The sequence below is a fragment of the Chelonoidis abingdonii genome, chromosome 6 (genome assembly GCF_003597395.2).
Source record: "Chelonoidis abingdonii isolate Lonesome George chromosome 6, CheloAbing_2.0, whole genome shotgun sequence".
NCBI lineage: Eukaryota > Metazoa > Chordata > Testudines > Testudinidae > Chelonoidis > Chelonoidis abingdonii.
Genome location: NC_133774.1, coordinates 93432210 through 93455015, shown reverse-complemented (window position 1 = coordinate 93455015; position 22806 = coordinate 93432210). Strand labels below are relative to the sequence as shown.

General features: G+C 43.7%; 2 protein-coding genes across 7 annotated transcripts in view; both read right to left on the bottom strand.

Moving 5' to 3' along the window:
- UBQLN1 (ubiquilin 1) overlaps positions 1-10959 on the bottom strand; it is a 42763-nt gene extending 31804 nt beyond the window's left edge. For all 4 annotated transcript variants that reach the window (XM_032785994.2, XM_032785995.2, XM_032785997.2 and 1 more), the window contains exon 1: positions 10538-10959. In XM_032785994.2, the coding sequence (XP_032641885.1) occupies positions 10538-10699 (162 nt within the window). In that variant the 5' untranslated portion in view covers positions 10700-10959. The remainder of the gene's footprint in view (positions 1-10537) is intronic.
- A 10807-nt stretch (positions 10960-21766) lies between these two features.
- GKAP1 (G kinase anchoring protein 1) overlaps positions 21767-22806 on the bottom strand; it is a 44637-nt gene continuing 43597 nt past the window's right edge. For all 3 annotated transcript variants that reach the window (XM_075067247.1, XM_032785998.2, XM_075067246.1), the window contains exon 10: positions 21767-22086. In XM_075067247.1, the coding sequence (XP_074923348.1) occupies positions 22039-22086 (48 nt within the window). In that variant the 3' untranslated portion in view covers positions 21767-22038. The remainder of the gene's footprint in view (positions 22087-22806) is intronic.

The window sequence follows — 22806 nt, the reverse complement described above, 5'->3', positions numbered from 1 at the left end:
GGCTGGTGAAAGGAAGCCAAGAATACCAAGCCCACAGCTAACAGATTGCCAGTTTACAATGCACTTGAAAACCCAACCCACCCACCCACCAAAAAACAGAACAAGTTGAACAATGGGTACTCCAGAAACCAGTTTTCAGTACAGGTGACTTCTAAACTATTGCCAGCAGCTAATCTCCCATTCCTGAACAACGTTACTGTTTTTCATTAGCTTCTCAATCTCCAACGCAACTGCCAGTATAATAAACCCTTATCAAGAAGGTTCTACACTAGAATTTTGCACAGAGGAGCTGCTGGCTGCACCTTTCAGCCAGGCACAATGGACAAATAATCATATTCATTATTCTGAATCTCAGTACTTGAAACGGTACATTACGAGATACTTTTCACAGTATGGCTGTGAGGGAAGACATATAAAAAAAAATCAGAAAAACATTATTCTAGGGAAAACTACAAAATGAGAACCTGAGCTGCCTTTCCACCCTCCTAATATGATAAGCCAAACACTGTCTGCTGACTCACAGTAAGCAAAAAACAGCAGCTGTGGATGCATTAGTGTCCATTCATGTGCCTGACTGAAGACAAAGTGTTGTGAAATAAAAGGAATAAAACCAAGGAAATAAAAATAACCAGAAAGCCCACTCCCAATTTCCAACCAATCATGGCCTAGCCTGAGAGATACAAACTCATAAGTATTAGCTATTATAACAAGGATTTTCAAAGAGGCATCGAGAATTAGATATCCAACTCCCATGAAAACTAGGCACCAAACACCTTTTGGCCCCATTGAAAATGCGAGCCTGCAACTTTATATATCTAAACAAGAATGTTTAGATGCTTGCTCTGCCAAGCACAGGACTTTTGTTTTGAACAGTGAAATACCTGCAGTCCTGCATTATAGGAGAGACTGTACAGGCTTTTTAGCTGAGTAAAAGAGTTACAAGATTTATGTTCCTAAAAGTCGTTTAAAGTGCAGTTCTATTTCAAAGATTGACACCACCTTACTCAGAGCTGCTCTCTTATGTTCCAAGTCATCTATGTAATGACAAATAAGTTTTTACTATTATAGATTCCTATTAAAAACAGAGGCAACACAGCTAGAAGAATTAGCTTGACTGCATTCAGGCCTGGTCTACGGTACAGTGGCAGGTCGACCTAATTATGTCGGTGTACATACCACAGCCTTGCTCCCACTGATGTAAATGTCCTAGTACACTGACATAACTCCACCTCCAAGAGAAACCCAGGGCTTATTTCAGTATATTTAGGGTGATGCAATGTCTCTGTAGACATTCTATTACTTATATGCACTGGCTGTCATTCTTGCCAATTTCACTGCTTTGCTGGCACCAGGCTTCTCAGCTTCCTGCTGGGAATGGTGCAGCCAACTGGACACCAGATGCAGATCTCCCAACTGTTAGCCTGGCTGCCACCCCCGCGCTCCCCCCCGCCAGGCTCTCAGCTCCCCACTGGAGCATGGCTGTTCCTGACAGGGAGCTCTGCACCCAGAGTCTGGTTAGCTGCCATGCTCCGAGTGGAGAGCAGAGAGCCCAGTGGGGAGCTGAGAAGCCAGGTATGGCTGCCCTGTTCCCCACAGGGAGACCGGGGGAGGAGGGGAGCCCAGCTCATGGCGGGATGCTACACGCAGAACTGAGAGCCCCAGCTGTGAGCCCCCACACTGCACCTCATAAGTGGGTGGAAGTACTCCAAGTGAAGTACACACTACCGACAGAAGAAGAGCAGTGCGGACATGAACCACTGCAGTAATTACCACTGCAGGAGCTGTAAATCAACCTAACATAGATCAACTTAAGTTTACAGTGTAGACATGCCCTCTGTCTTACACAAAGGAACCAATATTCTACTTGATAGTCCAAATACTTCAATTAAATCCGTGCAACCCCGGAAAATCTGCAGAATTGTCATTTCTTGTGATATGAGAGAGCAGGAAAGAATCTCTCTTTCAATTCTTTGGCTGAATGTGTAGGGTTGTCAGTTTAAAAATAAAGTTACTAGTGAGGCAGTGTAGTCTGGTGGAAAGAGGACTGGACTGGGACCCAGGAGATTCTAATCCCAACTCTATTGGGCAAGCCATTTCAACTCTGTGCCTCAATTTCACAAACTGTAAAATAGAGATAATTATACTCACCTCCTTTGTAAAGTGGTTTGAGATCAAGTGACAAAGAGCACTATATTCCTATAAACTGAGAAAAATGACCTGGAACTAGATCGCTAGAAAGTTAGGCATAATGGGATTCCATGTTATCACTTTTTGAAGAACAAAACTTTGAGAACCTGGCCAACTATCCATTTTTAGCATGAGTGCTACAAAGGTGTTAAATTTAAACTTGCAGAGCTAGACAGTTTAGTGGCATTCTCACTGAGAAAACTGAGTGAGTTCAGGTTCTACTGCTCATAAATGGCAAGTATTTGCTTGAGAAATAATACACACACTGCATCCACAGTTTAGTTCTTCCACCTAATTATAAATTAGGCATTATGGAACCAAAAACATAGCAACATACAGAAAAAAGCCAGGAGGTTTATTTTAGGCAACACCAGAGCTATCTTAAAAGGGATTTTATTAAAGTTCAACTAACCTTATCTTCTTAACGTCTGACATAACTTTTTATTAGACTGCTTTGTTTCTGCTACTAGAAGCAATATTTCTTTGGAATGGTAAATTTTAGTGATACGGAACATAAATTACCAACCCCACCAACAAGAGCAGGTCCAAATAAATAATTTTTCCTTCCTCTCAGCACACAATCCTTAATACTTTAGAATGTGGTCCAATATCTCACATAACCAAATCAAGTATCTGACCACCCACTGCCATTCTGTCAATGATTCCTCTGCAACAAAGTATTTCATTGATTAGTTTTTCCTTGTGGACTAAATTCCTAACAGTATTTAGAGCTGCCTTTCAAAGTTCTACTTTCTCAACAGACCCAGGGTGAATGATTTTTTTTAAAAACCCATCAAGATAGGGAAGAAAATCAGACGTTGTGCTTTGGTTTATAAACTTTCATGACAATTCTGATTTACAGAAAAAAGTGATGAAGCACAGGCAATTTACTTCATTTGGAATTATCACTCAAAAATCATTTGATTACAAGACACTTCAGACCTTTATTCTTACAGCTGTTTGATGCTTAACTATTTTGTCAATCATTTATCAGAAAAATGTTGGTAAAATTCTTGATTGTATGAATTTTTTATTTTATTTTATTTTATTTTTTTTAAATATGGCACTATTTCTACCTTATCCTGGTTTTGGAAGAAAGTAAATACATATTTTAAAAAAAGTCACCATTACCAAACCAAGCAGTATGTTTTTGTTGTTCTTGAACAGCTTTTAAATCAAGTTTCCAAAACATGGGAGAAAGAATTTAAGTGATGAAGTGCTGAGTAATTCATCCCAGCAGTGTGTGTGTTTGTTTTTAAGGAAAAGAAATGGATGAAGAAGAGTTGATGATCTGCAAGGATAGGTCAGTTCACATGAGCTGGCTGTGAGTTTGATGGGTTTTAACATGTAGTTAAGAGAATAGAAGAAAACTCAAAAGAAAACTAGTCATGTTTTTACTCCGTTTTTGAAACTTTTACGCACTCAGTTGCTTAAACTAGAAGAAAGCAATCAGACAGATCACACTATCAATAGCTGGAGAGAGCAAGAAGTCTGATTTATGTAACTTCAGTAGTTTTGAGAGTGAACCTAGGTTGATGAAAGCCACACCTATGTTATACCATTCATCAATCTGTGGACTGTGAGAAAACCACAGAGAAAGGACTGGTTTACACTAGTTTACAGGAATTGAAAGCAAATTGCACACATCAGTAATATGAAAACATGGTACCAATATTCTATTCCATTTCATATATATAGTTTAATAATTACATTAACACTGTTCAACATCAGGCCTTAATATGTGGAATGTGGCTAAGCTGTAATTGTGGGAACCAATAACAATTTTGAATTGCATGATTAACGCATTTAAACATTCAACCTAGTGTTCCATGAATAGCTTTTTTCCTTTGGGTATTTTAAAGATAAAGAGAAAGGTAATGCACAAATAGCCATCTTTTTATCATGCAGAACTCCAGAAGAAGCTATGTGTGTGCATGTACGCTTGTAAAAAGGCACTCCAGCAGCATTTTAAAATTGAGTACAGTGAAATGTGCACAGCTCATTATTTTAAAATATGTGGCATCTTATTTTTAATCTATTGGAAATTACTCCAAACATATCAAACACACTTCAAAGAGGACAAGAAACACTCCATGGCAAGGCTGAAATTTAAAAAAGGAACCATGAGAGCACAGAAACACTTGAAATTTTTTTCTGTGGTTCGATGCTTTAAGTTGCATTGCACTAACCTTACCAAAAGAATATTTACCTGTGAGCTTAGGACAAATATGAATAATTTCAGTCCTGAGGGTAATTTTTTGCAAGAGTTATAAGCACTTAAATACAGGATCCTAAAATAAGAGTGCCTTGACAACTACAAACAATCTGTAGGAGGGGCCCCAACACGGTGCCCGCTGGTGCCATGGCACCTGCTGGGGCATTTAAGTGTGCCCGTGTACTGGCCGGTGGTTCAGCATCCGCCGACAAACAGCGTCATCCAGTGGCGTCGCTGCCGAAATGCAGCCGATTGTCAGCGGCAACGCCTCTGGATGACGCTGCTTCTCGGCGGTATTTTGGCAGCAATGCCTATTGACACTGCCGCTTGTCGGTAGCATTTTGGCGGATGCTTGTCTGCTGCCATGGTCCTCCATGGCTCGTTGTCTGATGCCTGCCAGATGAAAAAGGTTGTGGACCACTGATCTATTGAATATTTCTAAGTATGTTTGGAACATTTTAATATGTAAGTGGACTGTTTGCATACAAGCTCAAAAGAAAGCAGGCTGCATTTTTCTGCCACAGGACTGTAGTATTTACAAAATAATGCATGACTTGACATTTTGGGATATTTGTGTATGCGTATGGAAACAGTGAACCAACTACATTCAGAACCATTGTTGACCATTACCAACTTCAACCCTGGATTGCATGAAAGGTTAACAGACAGCATGAGCTCAGGAACACAAAGAAGCACACCAGTGAATGCCCAGTGAGCTTTAACTCTTCCAAGGAAAACTGACTAAAAATGAAAAGAGTAAAGTTGTTTAAGGTGGTTGATTCCAACATCTTTTACCATTCAAACACAGTTTAAGTCATACACTACAAATAGGAGGAGAGATTATTTAAGGAACAAAAAGCCCTTAAAATGACTTCCTCTTCCCCACCCCACCCACTTTTGCCCTCTTCCCTAAGACATCTCCTAAAATGTCTCTTCTTAAAACAATCAAAGTGAAAAAGAACTAACAAAATTATCCCCTTGAATACAAGAACATTCTGGAATATGCATCTTCTGGAAGACCAGTCAGCATGCTCCTGTATCTATGATTGATTCTTCAAACAAAAGATGAAAGTTCTAGCCAAATAATTTACCTAGTCTGGAGTCAGCAGGGTTACAGCTATTCCTCATCCCTCAATATACTACAAATATTTGTACAGTTGTGCAAGTTTAGTAGTAGCCCCATTTCAAAAACAGTGAAGATAGAGGCCCCAGTCCTTGGGTCAGGCCCACCTAGCTCAGCACAGAAACTAAAGGTGCTGGGAAAGAGAAAGGTGGCTATATTCCACCTTTATGGTCAACTGGCTGCCTACAGTTTATCTGGGTTTTGATGCAAGTTTAGAGCAGCGCTTAGACTGCTCTAATCTGTGAATGGCTGTAATGGTCCCCCAAGAGGCTGTTGTGGCATCCAGGGATTACCAGAGCACAAAAACACTCTAGACACATTCCCTCCTTGCTTAAATACACCCTACATTGGGGCTTTGACTACACTAGCAATTGAACAATAAAAAACTTTTGTCTTTTAGAGGTGTTAAGAAAAAACAACATACCTTGAAAGACAAAAGTTTGCCAACAACAAGCACCAGTGCGAACAGCACTTTATCGGCAGGAGCACTCTCCTGACAACAAAGCTAACCCCGCTCATCATGGGTGGAAGTTTGTCACCAGAAGAGCTGACAAACAGCGGCTACACTGCACGACTTTTAGCGGCATGGCTGTAGTGATACAGCCATGTTGCTAAAAAGCTGTGTAGTGTAAACAGTCTGGATCTTGCATGTACATTTTCTAATTCACCAAAGAGTGTCACATAAGGTGTCATACAAGATGGCGTCACACTGGTCATCACTATCATTGTGAAATGCATGTATGAATGTTGTGTAAGGAGTTATTTACATATAAGGCTACATTTTTCTCACACATTTTTAGTAAAAGTCATGGACAGATCACGGTCAATAAACCAACATTTATGGAAGCTCATGGCTCATCCCTGACTTTCACTAAAAATATCCCTTACAAACTGGGCAGCTGTGGGGAGTCCCGACCACCCACCCTGACGGGGCAGCTGCAGGACCCTCTAATGCCCCCAGCTGTCCAGCTGGGGGATGCCCCCACCACTGTGGGGGCTGGGAGCTGCAGGGGGGGAGGGGCCTGACTGGGAGCTCCAGCCCCAGGACAGAAAATGTCATGGAGGTCAATGGAAGTCATGGATTCCATGACATAATTGTAGCCGTATTTGTATACACTGAAAATTATGTTCTGAAACATCTGTTGTCCAGGGACTGGTTACCAGTAAAAATGAAAAACAGTTTTTCTGTCAGAGAAGAAATGTTTATATAGCTGACTGTTTACATGTAAATTAAGTATTATATGTTTCACAACAGGTCTCTTCCTACCAGTCTGAAACAAATGTTAATGAAGGACTATGGAAAAACTTCAGAGAGAAAAGTAATAGGAAGAAGCAAACAGAGAAGGAAAGGCAGAAATATCAAAAGTTTCTTTGCTGTAATTGGGGGACAAAGACGACAGACACCTTGTTATCCCTTACCTAGTAAGTAAGTAGACAGCGAATTTACTTCATGAAAGTGGGATCTCAACCAGGCTCGGCTGAAAGCACTGGAGAGAACTTCAGGTAAGATAATCTTCAGATAAGAGGATAACTTGATAGTTAAGTTTAGTTTCTAAAAAGCATGTTATGATTTTGTTTTTTGTGTAACCATGTGTATTCTTATGATAACGTGAATCTTTGTTCTTTGATTATAAAACTGATTCTTGTTTTCACTATGGCTATATATAAGTGTTGTGGTGCTAAGCACCGTGGTGAAAGAGTTGAAGCTTACAAGCTGGTCTATACTGTTTCTTTGGGGACAGCAGACCTGGTAATTCGATGAGTGTTCAGTGGATAAGGGGCTGGACACATTGCAGGAAATGCTCTGAGGATGGGGGTTAGTGTGTGCCTATCACTCACTACCTGTACAGACAGAGCGAGGCTTGTGCTGCCAGAGGCTGGTGATTTCAGGGAACTGACCCACCACACTGCAAGCACAAACATGACTTCCTCACAGTAAGGACAGTTGATGTTGAGATGTCTCACAACCTTGGGTGCTGCCACACTGTTCTATTCCGGAATTCACTGTGCAGTACACTTTTCTTAGAATGAACTTCAAAAATAAAGTCTCAAATGACTAAGGCATTATGCTGGTTACAGATATACAGTTTAAGGTGAACTGAAAGGCTATTGTATCTGCCCACACAAGTTCAGACCTTCACCTTATTTCTGTGTTTTTCCTGCAGCTATGGAGGACATCATTGTCTCTTCCTACACTAGCAAAAGGACCCATTGCTGACTAAGTGTTAGCAACAGATGCAGCTGAATGGTGTTCAAAACTATATGATCCTGTCTACACTTGAAGTTAATTCATTTTTAGCTCTGGTTCAACTACATCCACTGCTGACAGTGAGCATCAACAACAGGTTAACGTGAACGTATAGCAAGAGCTGCTAATATCTAAAGTATTACAGGAGCTTCAGACCTTACATCTTCTCAGCTGTTAGCAGGGGCATCAACTATTGCAGAGATGAAATCCTGGCCCTACTTAAGTCTATGGTAGCTTTTGCCATTGATTTCAATGGGGCCAGCATCTCACCCAAGGTCTTATCAGGTAAAAGTAGCATCTAATTTTAACTGATTTGTTTAAGTATTTTCAGTTTATGTATATATATTCTGTAAATCACCTGAAGTCCAAAACTTGTGTTTATTTTTGGAAAAGATTTCATTTCTCTATTAGCTAGCTTATAACAAGACAGCTGTCTACTAGCAGAGAGTGCATCTCCATTAAAATATCAAGTTTTTAAAAGGCAGCCAATTTATATATCTATGGTACATGCATTTCATGTATAGATCCAAGGAATGATATTTAATGATAAAAAGTCATGCATAAGTACATTGGTCTACCCAGATACTTATAATGAACCCATTACTATAGTACCTAAGTGGGGCCTGGAAAATCTATTTGCCAGCGTAAAGCTTTTCATGGCACGTGAGAGACCTAAACTAGTTCCTATACAGAATATAAGAACCTTGAAAAACAAATTTCCAGATGTAAAATGATGCAGAGTCGTTATTTGTAGCCCACAAACAGTGAAATCCTCAAAGCCATCTAGGAGAAAAGAGACATATTTCAGTGAAAGATCTGTCTACATCCCTGAAATGGCTTTGAATATCTCAGTTCTAATGTCGAAAGTTGCAAAGTTTTGGCAAAAAAGAGTGAAATAAGACTAATCAGTTTCACTACTGCTATTCAGAACTCTCAGGTCAAGGGGGAAATGAAAAAATTGTCAATTTCACACAGCTGCTGCTTCGGAAACCAGACGGAAGTATCAAAGCACACTGGAATTTTGCCTAGGTAAGAAAAGTCCACAGGCAGTAGCAAAGAGCCTACCCCACTACAGCAGTCGGAAGGCTCTGGAGAAGCTAAAGGTTTGTCTACACTGGAAATGCTGCTGCTGCAGCCTAGACAAATATTACAGAGATGGGAGGGGTTCTTCCATTGCTGCAGTAAATTCAACTCCGACGAGCAGTAGTTAGGTTGGCAGAAGAATTCTTCTATCAACCTAGCAGTTTTTACACCAGGGTTTAAGTCATCTTAATTATACTGCACAGGGAATTAAATTTTTCACAACTCTGAAAGATGTAGTTAAGCTGATCTAACTCTGTAGCACAGATGATCCCTAACAGGCAAAGCAGCCAAGAGGAAGACTGTAATGAAAATTCTGGCCTAGTAGCCAGAAACTGGTCAAAAAAAACAAAATCAAAATCCTGAGCAGGGCCCAAAGGGAATGAATGCCTTGGCAGAAATTTCAACATCTTACTCCTTCCTAGTAGCAGCAAGAGAATGTGCTTCTAACCAGATTGTTGATCCTAGGTCTTGCTACTGGAGCTCCCATCTTGTCCTTTATATCCTTATCTGACTAGGAAGTTATGACTTTCAGCCAGCAGGCAGCTGGTAAAATTTTCTACACATTGGGCATGTTCCAAAACACCTACTTGCAAAGGCTTAGAAAAGAAGGCTACTCCTTTGGTTGAAGACATTATGGCAGTAAATTTAAGTTGCATACACTGAATGCTCCAGTGATGCGCAAAAATTAAGCACTTTTTAATAAGAGCATAAAGCAAACTCTCATCAGCAACATCTCTTTGGTTTTTGTAGCTCTGTTAGTGTGGCAAAATCTGTATCATCCACTGGCAGGAAAACTTCTACTCTACAGCTAGTTGCTTTACAGTTTAACAGTCAATAGCCTATGACCTACAGCCACAGAACTTCAGGGTTCTCCTAAGCTAAACAGAATCAGGCCTGGTCCATACTTGGATGGAAGGTCTCCAACAAGAGACTTAAGTATCAGGGGAAATGGTGTTGATTCAACAGGTGGCATTCTTCCCCATGAACCCAAGGTGCAAAGGAACAAATTGATTTCCACTAGAACACAGAAAAAGACCCTAGCAGCTCATGATCGTTAGACATGGAGAAACTACTGTGTAATGGCACCAGCACATTCCCACGCAGCTATGGCTGCATTTCACTGGCAGCATCCTTGTCAATATAATGTTAAGCAGTAAGACTCTTTTTTGGGTGAAGACATCACATGTACACACCCTAACTAAACCACACGCTGTATCAATATGCATGTCAGTTCGAGGCCCACTCTCCCGCTGTTAGTACCGCTCAGGTGGCTAGGCTTAGGCTCAGCTCACAGTATGAGAGCTAAAGCCACTCATCTCCTCTCGCCGACGGGACTACAGAGGCAGGCGCTGGGGCCTCGCTGCCTGTGGACGAGGCGGCCGGTAGCAGCGCTAGCCCTACTATAGCGGGGAATACTCAGGGCTAGGGCAGGCAGCGGCACCGCACAGAGTAACACAGCGGGGCGCTGCTTCGTCACCCGGCAGGGCTCTGGCTTGGCTAGGAGGCCCTGCACTGCGGCTGGGCTCGGCGGAGGGAGAACGCTGCCAACCTCAGCCTCTCCCCACGGGAGCGGGGCGGCTGTGGCTCCCTATGGCTCGGATGCTCAGCCGGGAGCAGGAAGCTGCGCGGCCTCACCCACCCTCCCCCCGTCGCTGCTACCGACGCGGCCCGCCCCACCCACCTGCCGCACGTTGCTGGTCTCGGATACTGCGAACTCCTCCTTCTCTTTGGGGGTTTTCACGGTGACTTTGATGATCCGCGGCTCCGAAGAGGCGGCGCCTCCCGGGGCGGGGGAGTCCGGGGAGCTGCGGGCCCCGTGGGGGTTCTCTCCGCTCTCGGCCATGGCGGAGGAGGGGGCCGCTTACTCGAGGTCTCGCTCGCTCTCGCCGCGCGGAGCACGCTACGTAAACCCAGCCCCTCACCGCCGCTGCCTCCCGCGCGCCGACACCGGGAAACACTCGCGACACTCTCACTCCCGGAGAGTTAAACGGAAACAACCCATCTCAGGCGCGGCGCGCACTGATGACGTTGCGAATGAGGGAAGTTACTAGAAAGGGATGTTGTCTCGCCTGGCATGGAGCGCACAGTCAGCCAAGCGCATGTGCAACGGGTGTTGCGCAGTGCGCACGCGCAGTATCGACTTGCTGGCGGTGCGCAAACATACCACCAACGGAACACTCTAGGTTAGCCGCCGTGAGACTCCTTCCGGTTTGCATGCATAACCAGTGCGCCTGCGCATGTCACCTGACCAGGTTAGAGGATGGTGTGTGCGTTCGCTTTGCCTAGTGCGCATGTGCGGCCTGTTGCCTTCCGCTTGAGCGTCTGAGAGCGAGTCCTCAGTAGTTCCTGACTGTCTTGGTTCGAGCCCGGGGGGGGGGTGTCCTGCCCCCCTCTCTCCTCGTGCTTCGCTGTTGCCGGGTGGGGACAGAGGATCCGTGGTGCCCCAGGCCACTCCCAGCGCAGGTCGTGCAGTGTTCACCGTGACCAGGACTTGTTCATTGCTCAGGCTTCTGAAGCAGCCAGGCGACCTGGTTTCACTCTGCAACTTGCATGGTGCACAGTAAGGGGCCACATGATAGCTGCGCTCCAGGCCGTGTGGGTGGGCCTCATGCCCGACTCGGCACAAGTACGGTTAAGCACAAGGTACAGCCCACCCGCCGCAGTGAGTGAAACTCTGTCCCCTTTATGTAGAGCTGCTAGGTCATGGTGTCATGCATCTCACCTGACACATGCATGTGTCAGCTTTGTCACAGCACCTGCCCCACTCCCCCCCGAACTGGTAAATTGTCAGGTGTGTGTGACAGACAGGGTCTCAGAACCTAGGGGGTGTAAGTAATGCTCACCCCAGCTCCCTTGCCCTAGATCAGTCATTTTCAACGGTTTTTCATTTGCAGACCCCTAAAAAATTTCAAATGGAGGAATGTACCCCTTGGGCAATCTTAGACTCCCAGTTGGAAACCACTGCTCTGTCATAACTACACCTTTTGCAGACCCCTTCAATATAACCTGTGGACCCCAGGTTGAAAACTATTGTTCTAGTGATACCTGAGAGGTTACAAAAGATCCAGATGGATTTGCTTAGTATAGAGCACAGATCTACAATCTGGCATACTCAATGTCATATCCACTTTGCCACAGTGCTTTCCAGAACACCTGCCAAGTTATCTGCTTGGTTGTGCTGTCTGTAACCTTTAGACTCCACTCTGCTCCGAGCCCCAGGAATAGAATCCTAGGAAATTGTTACCCACCATGTCTCATAGGCATAAACAGCTGTATAACCCATTGGTAAAGTTGGTCACATCCCCTCTTCCAGTTCACCTGTATACAACATAATACCCTAGTTTCACTACCTGTTACCCCTACTGGAAGAGATGTGCCAAGTATAGATGAAGATTCTGGGTTCAAACCTTGTTAATGACCCAAGTAGAGCTGTCAGTCAGCAGAAGAATTTACTGGATGGCAAAACAAGACATAATAGTATGGCAGGATTATGGAATTTATATCACTACACTCCCACAAATTAGTCACATACCCAGAAAAAGATCAGAGTGAAGGGCAAATCCTGTTCCCTGCCTCTACTACTCCTGTGGTGTCTTGCCACTAAAATTGGTGCAGGCCTGCACAACAGCAGAATTACAGAGTGCTTGTTCCTTTCGTGGTATGGAGTGGCAGTCACACCTTATGCTCTAATGCAAAGGAACAGGGTAAGAGGAGGCTCTGCTGCTATATAGGAAATTCTGTACACATTTAAAGTGTGCTAAAGCCATAGGATTAATGCAGTCTCAGCTCCCCTGCCAAGGCTGGCAGTGAGGATTCCTTCACCTCCTACCTTGTGGGGATTTCCTTAGAGCTCAACGACTTTGTCCACTCAGCTGCCAATCCTGGAATCTTTTACTCAGGATCACTTTGTTATAAACATTCACCATTTTAAAAGGCTGCAGCACTATAACAGAAGCATCCACAGCAATACCACTGTTCAGGTATAGGAGGAATTGTGTGATAACATAGCTTTAGCACTTCTTCTGTTACCAGTCTCTGAAAAGAAAGCAAGCAGGGCTGTGTAAACAGACTGTGCTAGGAAATACATAGTAAAGGCAGTGAACGGTGCATCTTGGAAATATGGTCAGAAGGAAGAGATGTGGATCTCCACCAAAGAGAGGCAACAGCTAGGGCACTGACAGCCTGAGAATGGGTGCTCTTGGTGGAGCATGGGGATGGGCAGTGGAAATACAGATGCTGTTTACTCTGAACTGTAACAATTCCAGCAGTCTTGAAACAGCATTTTATACAGAAATCAAGCATCAGATTAGGGAGCAGAATTTCATTTGCGGTCCACAGGCTAGAGATATGAGTTGAGGTAACCCAGGAGCTAGTCTATGTTTTACATATAATTGAATCCCAGCTACAAAGCCTTTGTCAATTGGGGGTGTCACAACATAATGTATTTTTACAAATATTAAGAATTATACAAATCCACATTCTTTGGAACAGCCCTTTTATAAATTTTCTGCTTGACTGAGGCAGATCACTAATTCCTTGATTCAGTAAGAACATTTAAGAAAATGGGAACAAGTAATTTACTGTAGCCTTGTTGTGGAGAATGACTTACTAATGCACTAGAGAGGGTCTTCATCATAGAATTAGTCAAGTGTGTGGGAAAAGTTCATCAAGAAATTAAGGTTTCTTGATTCACCTACTCCTTTCAGTCCAGATGATAAGGAAGAGTCAGTTTGTCGAGTTTCAACATCTTTTTCCTTGACATTTTCTCAGGGGACAAGAAAACAATGTATTTGTTCAGAGACATTAAACTACACTGATATGAACTCATCTCACACCTTTTAGCCAGCAGCATATGAGAACCAGAAAGCGAAACTAACCATAAACATATGATTTTTACAACTGTTCTACTTTCTGCCTTCTACAAGCTATGTATGCACTGTAGCCAGGAGATATAATTCCCAAGTTGGGTAAATGTACACACACTAGCTTTGCTCAAGCTGACATGCTAAAAATAGTAATGTGGTCATGGCAGCACTGTGTAGCCTTCTGAGCACATAACCAGGATCTCAAAACAGGATTGTATTTGGGTGGCAAGTGTGAGCCGTTGTGGCACATTGCTAGTTTTAGTATGTCATGTCATAGCAGAGAGCTATCATGTGTACATCTACCAAAACTAAGAATTACGCCTCCCAGCTGCAGTACAGATATTAGTAAGGGGAAGTAGATTTTTTTATTTTAAATTTAAGAATATCTTGACAATGTTCTTTCAACTCACACTCCCCTTCTCCACTTTGTTCTTTTCCTTCTTGCCCTGCCCCTCACCTGCTCCTTGTCCTTTCCCTTTCTCAGCTTGTTTTTCTGCATCAATTTCTGACTACAAGTGTTTGTGCAAAGATTTTAAATAGTTTTTGTTAAACTGATTTTAACATATCGTTTTATTTAACCCAACAAGATACATTGTTTGAACTGTGTTAGGATATTGCTGCTCTTTAGTTGCACTGGTAGATGCCAGGCTGATGGTCGAGTATTCCAGCCACCAACGAAGCAGTGATACACTCCCTAAAGTGTCCTGTCTGTGTTTATAAAATAGCTAACACTTAGGAGAAAAGGGATTTTTAAAATTGATATAAAATGCATTACATCACTTATAAATAGTCCCAAAGGAAAACAAAACGTAACTTCTTCTGATTTTAATTAAAAGGACTTTTCAGATTTATGTCTCAGATAGCAAGTGTTTTACCCATTTCTCCACCTTCTCCCTTTTCTTTTCTGTCTTTCCCTTTCTGATTAAGACTTTAGAACTTAAATTTAATTTTAAAGTTGAATCAGAAGTTCTAAACTATGTTAAATTCACAGCACTGCCTAGTAAATTATAGGTATATTCAGAATTACACCAGTTTAACTGTAAATCAGTTTGAAAGCCATTTTAATTGAACAGATACAAACTCCTGTGTAGACACTGAATTCAATTTAAGCAGTGTCTATTTAGTTTAACTGGGTAAGATCTGAGCCAGGTTTAAACTGAACAGAGTTTCCACATAGGGTTTTGAACCAGTTTAACTAAATTTAAAATCACACCTTTAGTTAAACTGGTGCGATTTTGACAAGACCTTGGCTAGTGTAATTACATTGGGCTGAAAGAAGATGTAAAGTTACAGCAATTTAAGATCCACTCAGACATCTGACCACACTCCACATCTGAGACCTCCAAGGAGTGCTCCAGCAAAACCAAGGAAAACCACTTAACATTCCTACTATTTAAGATAAAAAAAAACTAGGACCCCCCCCACCTTTATGGCCTTGTTTATACAAAATGGAGCACCAGAGGGTCAAAACCAATCTTCCCTTTGTAGGTCACCTTTTAGGGATTCCATTTATCACATACAGTTTACCTGTTGCTAAATGGCAAAATAAGCGTTTAAGACTCTTGCTGTTGACAGAGAATGCAGCCCTATCTTGAAGGATACTGTAGACTCTGTTAAAGAAGTTAAGCTTAAAACAATAAACTAATATGCTAACTGGATAGCAACTATCATGTATTATTATTACTGATATGGGCTCAGTGCTGCACACTGTGGAACACTGTAGCTCTAACCCAGTAAGGCACTTAAGCATAGTGCTTTGCTGCATCAGGGCTAGAATGCTCCACACCATGCAGCATTGAGCCAATGACAAGGATTAGTCGATCATGAAGTAAGAATACTGCATTTTGATTAAGTGGGATCTGACTTTTCTTTTAAGGAAACTGTGACGTTATTGACATGAACTGTGACTGTACAGATCATTGTTGCAACCAGGGTCCTATGGTTGCAGTAGGTCTTGTAAAGAGGAGGTCAAGAGGGGTGTCTATGGAAAGGTTGTAATTTTCAGGTTATGATTATGCTGTGTGTCTGTATCATTTTGGTATTTGAAGTTTTGAATATTGGTTATGTACTTGTATCTCAATGTGTTTGATTCTAAGTAGCCTCAGTGAAGCATTTGGTCAGCTCTTGAGAAAGGACTATTCTCAGTAAGTGCCCAATCAAATACTTACCTGACTTTTGGAGGTGCCAATCCAAATCTCAGCTTTCCTGGGAATGTTCAAACTAACATGTAAACAATGGCATCAGCCCTGCAAAGAGCTGAATCATTCATAGACATATGACTTGCCTGGGTGACTATAAACTCCATTTTGTTGTTGTGATTTTGCACAGAACAAAGGGGTTTCCGCTCACAAGAGAGAGAATATAAAAGGCCCTGGAAACTCCTACATTTTTTCTTCAGCTAGCTCAAGAGATGGCACCTCCACGCCAAAGAGATGCCTGAAAGAAACTGGAACAAAGGACAGTAACTACAGGTGTGGGAATGACTGCTGGACACAGACTAGGAAAGAGTCCAGTCTGTGAAAGAAGCTTACTGGAACATGTCTGGGGGGTGAGATTTTATCTGCAATCAGTTTCTTAATGTATTAGGCTTAGACTTGCGTGTTTGTTTTCACGTTGCATGATAACTTTGTTCTGTCTGTTATTACTTGGAACCACTTAAATCCTACTTTTTATACTTAATAAAATCATTTTCCTTATTACTTAACCCAGAGTAAGTAATTAATACCTGGGGAGCAAACAGCTGTGCATCTCTCTCTCTCAGTGTTAAAGATGGCGGACAATTTATGAGTTTACCCAGTGTCCAACCAAATGGTGAGGGGGGCTTGGATACACTCAGTGAAGCCATATCAGGTGCATAAGTGTAACTGGTTTTATTGCCAAGGTATAATAAGCTTCCCAGCTTTTACACATTACTAAATACATGCCTTCCTACAAGCAAGCATCAATGCTTCCCCCCCATCTGCTATGGACAGTTCCGGACCCTCCAGCCTTGTCTTTGAGGGCTTGTAGCAGGCGCTGCTCCAGCGTGGGGAATTCCTGGGCACCCACAAGGCCAGGGTCCGCAGGTGAAACTGTTTATTTAAAGCAATTTGCATAGCCATTTTTAATCATCACCTCCTTCTGAAGGGGTTGGGGGCACAAGGAGGCTCTGGCAGGAAACACAGAGCAGTGTCGTACAAAAATCAAGGAGTTCAGGCAAGCATACCAAAAAGCCAGGGAGGCAAACGGGTGCTCTGGGTCACAGGCCCATACATTCCGCTTCTACTGTGAGTTCCATGCAATTATGGGGGGTGATGCCACCACTACTCCACCACTGTCCGTGGACACCTGCAAGGGGGGAGTTGCGAGGAGGAGGAGTCATTGGAGGATGAAGAGGAGGAGGAGGATGACAGTGCAGAGGCGGCAAGTGGGGAATCCATTCCCCCCTCAGCCAGGAACTATGCTTAACGCTGGAGCCAATAGCCTCCCCCCACTCCCAGGGCAGCACTCCTGGACCATGACCCTGAAGAAGGTACTTTTGGTGAGTGAGAGCCTGATCGGAGCCATGCGTGTGTGTGTGTGTTTGTTGTGTGAAGTGATCATCCCAGAGAGCCCGCAGGCCCTCCTTTATGGAAAACCCACCAGGCATTGCTTGCTATGGGAAAGGAGTACCAGCAGTTTGAAAACACTGAAATGAATGTAGAACCACCAGAACCCCGCATTCCCCTAGGCTGACTGCAAGCTGAATTCTGTTGCCCGGCTGTGTGTGATGGCTTACTCATACCAAAGTATCCCCTTTGTTCTCTGAAATGTATATTTTAAAATACTTCCCTCTCTTTTTCTCCTCCTGGAGGTGCAAATGTTTCAACGCAGCCCCAATCTACTCCGTCCCAAAGGCTGGTTCAGATTAGAAGGTGGAAAAAAAAACCCAACAACTCAGGAATACATGTTCGCCGAGCTCATGCAGTCCTCCAACACTGATGGGGCCCAGCTGAATGCATGGAGGCAAACAATTGTGGAGTCCTGTAAAGCACTACAGGAACACCAAGAGAGGAGGGATGTGCACGATGAGAGCAGGCAGGATGCTATGGTCAAGCTCATGGGGGAGCAAACTGACGTGCTCCGCTGTATGCTGGATCTAATGCAGGAAAGGCAGCAAGAGCACAGACTGCCGCTGCAGCCCCTGTATAACCGCCCTTCCTCCTCCCCAAGTTCCATAGCCTCCTCACCCAGACGTACAAGAACACGAGGGGGGAGGCTATGGGGCCCCACACACACAATCCCAGAGGATCGCCCAAGCAGCAGAAAGCTAGCATATGTGAACTTTTGATTTGGTTTCTTGACTTGTCCTTCCGTCCTTCCTTCCTCCTCCTCCACCCCCCTAACCCAACACCCCCACCCCCAGTCTGCCTTCTGATTTCTCTCAATGTGTTGTGCAACAAATAAAGAACCGTTCTTAAACAATTTAGACTTTTATTTCCTTTCATATATATATACAGGGGGTGGGTCACTTCAAGAGAAACAAACAACTGTCACACCGTACCCTGGCCAGTCATGAAACTGGTTTTCAAAGCTTCTCTGATGCGCAGCACCCTGCTGCGCTCTTCCAATCACCCTGTTGTCTGGCTGTGCGAAACTGGCCACCAGGTGAGTTGCCTCAACCTCCCACCCCACCATAAATGTCTCCCCTTTACTCTCTCAGATATTGTAGAGCACACAACAAGCAGCATTTATAATTGGAATATTCGTTATACTGAGATCTAACTAAGTCAGTAAACTGTGCCAGTGAACTTTCAAATGTCCAAAAGCACAGTCTACCACCATTCTGCACTTGCTCAGCCTATAGTTGAACTGCTCCTTACTACTGTCCAGGGTGCCTGTGTATGGCTTCATGAGCCCTGGCGTTAAGGGGTAGGCTGGGTCCCCGAGGATAAACTATAGGCATTTCAACATCCCCAACAGTCATTTTCTGGTCTGGGAAGTAAGTCCCTTCCTGCAGCTGTTCAAATAGACCAGAGTTCCTGAAGATGAGAGCGTCATGCACCTTTCCTGGCCATCCCACATTGATGTCGGTGAAACGTCCCTTGTGATCCACCAGTGCTTGCAGCACCATGGAAAAGTATCCCTTGCAGTTTATGTACTGGCCGCCCCGGTGTGCTAGAGCCAAGATAGGTATATGCGTTCCATCTATTGCCCTGCTGCAGTTAGGGAACCCCAGTGCATTAAAGCCACCCACAATGGTCTGCACTTTTCCCCGAGTCACTACCCTTGATAGCAGCTGGTCAATGATTGCATTGGCTACATGCAGCACTGCAGCCCCCACAGTAGATTTGCCCACTCCAAACTGATTCCCGATTGATAGCTGTCGGGTGTTGCAAGCTTCCACAGTGCTATGGCCACTCGCTTCTCAACTGTGAGGGCTGCTCTCATTCTGGTGTCTTTGCGCTTCAGGGCAGGGGACAGCAAGTCACAAAGTTCCATGAAAGTGGCCCTACACATTTGAAAGTTTCGCAGCCATTGGGAATCATCCCAAATCTGCAACACTATGTGGTCACCAGTCTGTGCTGGTTTCTCGGTCCCAGAATTGGCGTTCCACGGCATGAACCTGGCCCAATGCCACCATGATCTCCCAGTCGCCACATGCCGTGTTTCTAGGAATGTCTGTGTCCATGTTCTCATCAGTATGGTAATCGCATTGTCATCACTTCCTTGCCCAGTTTTGCTGGTACTGCACATACTGTTGGATAATGTGCGAGGTATTTATAATGGTCAAAACTGCAGTGGAGATCTGAGCGGGCTCCATGCTTGCCACGCTAAGGTGCCTGCATGGGTAATCGTGGAAAAAGGGCGTTACACACGCTGTTTGGTTCAAGATGGCCGATAAAAGGCAGTAAATTGTTGTCTTCTGCAGCTTTCACGGAGTCAGGAAGTTAGTTAGCGCTGCAAGAGCGGGAGAGCAGAGTTTGCGGCGGAAGCCGTGCTGCTCTGTTCATGATGGCCAAAAAATGGCAGGGAATTGTTGCCGTCTGTAGCTTCCATGGGAGCCCACGACCAACAACATGGAAAAAGCGGCGGCAGCTGCGCGGCTCAGTTCACAGTAGCCGAAAAAAGGCAGGAAATTGTTAGATGAAAGAGTAGCTAGAAAGACGAGAGGACATGCGAGATGGATTCATAGTACCAGGAGACAGGCGATGCACCGTGCTGCACCATCTGCTGGTAGTATGGCGTCTGCCGTAGCTTTCACTGAGGGAAGAGCGAGTGATGGCGCACCCAAACACCCACGAGAATGTTTTTGCCCCATCGTGCACTGGGAGCTTAACCCACAATTCCAATGGGCAGCAGAGACTGTGGGAACTGTGGGATAGTTTCCCACAGCGCTCCACTCCGACATTCAATGCTAGTCTCAGTACTGTGGACGCACTCTGCTTTAGTGGGGACACACATCACCGAATGTATAAAATCACTTCCGAAAATTCGAATAAAATAAGTCTGAATTAATTCTGTACTGTAGACGTACCCTTAATGTAGATTTGGTCTCACTGTGATGCAGAGTACGCAAAGCCCTGGTTATACTCCAACATGTTGGCCTTACTAAAGGCTTGGTTTAGGTACTGTAAAATCAAATATTTAATATGTTGTTTTTTTTTTACTGCAAATAAACCTTCAGCAGCCATGTTCTTGGTTTCAATAAGAAAGTCTCTCACTGACATATTTACAGACAGAGATGAATGGTATTATGGAGACACTTTCCCCAGGGCACTTGTATTCTAACAAGAGATAAACAATATTGATAATTCAATGGCAAAAAAAAAAAAATACATTAATTTGGAGTTAAGGTTGCTTGGTGCTATGTTTTTCCTCTTACAGAATGCTGAATTGATCAAAACTCAAACTTCTGAAAACCAGGAAATGCAGTTAAGGTTACCTATGCAACCTTAACTTTGCCCTCTTTCAGCAATGCCCCAGTACGCTCCATTGACACACATGCCTTTACTCTCCCAGTTGCTGAAATGTACAAGCTATTCACCTTTTACAATGATTCATTCTCTCCCACAGGATTCCATCTAACATTATTAAGGGATGCAAACAAAAAATCCAAGACTACATTAATGTGAACTAGAAACCTTTTAGTTCATGCCCACAGTGTCCACGTGCGGAAGTTACAGCACAGTAGTTCGGTGCACACTGCTATCCATATCCCTGTAATCAGTGATGAGCTCCCAAAATCCTAATAACCAGTTCCCTGCCAGGTCCTCGTGGCACTTTGGCAGCAAGAGCTCAGGCAGACCGGACAGGACAGTCCTTGCCCACCCACCGGCCCCTTTAATGACCTGTTCTACACCCACTTCTAAATTTAACAACTGGTTTTTGCGAACCGGTTCCAGCTCACCAGTGCCTGTAGTCTGAACATAATCCTCAGTCATTAGTACCTCTGTCTCAGTTTTACGGAACAAGGCAACAGAAAAAGCCAAGTGGGGCTATAACTCGTGAAGCCCTCAGCTGAATGATCCCAAATTTGCATCACTAATGTTATTCCCGCACTTTTATGGAGTGCATCACATTTCAAAGCAATTGGATTAATTGTTCAAAGTTTAGAGAACTTTAGAGTAGAGGTTTAAAACATATAAAATGGCAGGAATGGAAACTCTAGTCACCTTTCTGTACTGGGGCATGCACAGTGTAAAATTGTACATTTTCTTACATACCATTCTGGGTCACCCAAAGATTTAGTGAGTGCCAAGCACTATCTTGGATAAAACTTGACACACAGACTATTTTTACCCTAGCTCATCGATCATTTGATCACTAGCTTTGGGCAAAAACCCCACCGAGAAACCTTTTTTAAAATGCCTTTTTATTTTCTGGAGCTTATATCTCTGGAAATCATGGCTCAAACTCCTCCAAATTTGGGTGACTAATCCTATACTGCACCCTTCTAAAAAACACACTTAATTTCAAAAGAAATCCAACTAAGCTTGTCAATTTTAGAGGAATTAGAAATGCTGACCTTTAAATAGATGTTATGATGCAACCTGTTCTAAAAAGCAAGAATTTAGACATGCAAATGAAAGAGTAAATTTTATTAACTGATGAAAAACTAATTATGGCATTAACAGCAACAATGTTTGAGCTCTGCTGGAACAGTTCTCTACTTTTTTTCTTTAAACTAACAGAAAGTGCAACAAATTAACTATTTAGAACGTCAGTCAAACTAGTAATTGTTAGCTTCTTTCCAAAAAACTGCATAGCTTTGCAGTGTACAACAAATATATACATTTCTGCAAAACCCTGAAGAACAAGATTTGATTTTTTGCTTTCAACTTGACGGCAAGTATAATCACCTGCATTGGTCAGATTCTGAGTTTCTCTTCCCTTTTCTCCCACCCTGCAGAGGAAAAAAGTGAAATAGTAAACTAAAAAATACATTTGACATATTTGAATACAGGTATAAAGACATGCACGTCAGTTAAGTCAATTATTTTTGGATAGTTTAAATCTCGAATTGTATAGCATTTTACATACACAACTGAAGTCTTATTATCTGAGCACCAACTGTGCTGTACAAAAATAGACGAAGATAGTTCTTGCCTCAGGGAACTCACAAATGAAGAGAAAGATTGAGACAACACATCTGATCAAAGCAAAGAATATTAAAAACACTTTTGGTAGAGTTATTGAAAGGATTCACAGACAAAGTGTGTTTTAAGGCAATACTCAAGCTAAGAGGTGGCGTGCAGCCACCGGTGCTCCAGGCAGCACAGTAAGAGGGCAGGGAGCAGGGAGGATTGGCTAGAGGGCAGGGGAATTTGGGGTGGTGGTCAGGGGGCAGGGGTGTGGATAGGGGTCGGGGCGGTCAGAGGGGTTGAATGGGGACAAGCGTTCCCGGCGGCGGTCAGGAAGGAGAGGGGGGTTGAAAGGGGTTGTGGGGGGCAGTCAGGGACAGGGGTTACGGGGACGGTCAGGGGACAAGGGCAGAGGGTTGTATTGGGCAGGAATCCGGGGGGGGCAATCAGGGGGCAAGAAGAAGGAGGGGTCGGATAGGGGCGGGGCTGGGCCACACCTGGCTCTTTGGGGAGGCACAGCCTCCGCTAACTGGTCCTCCATA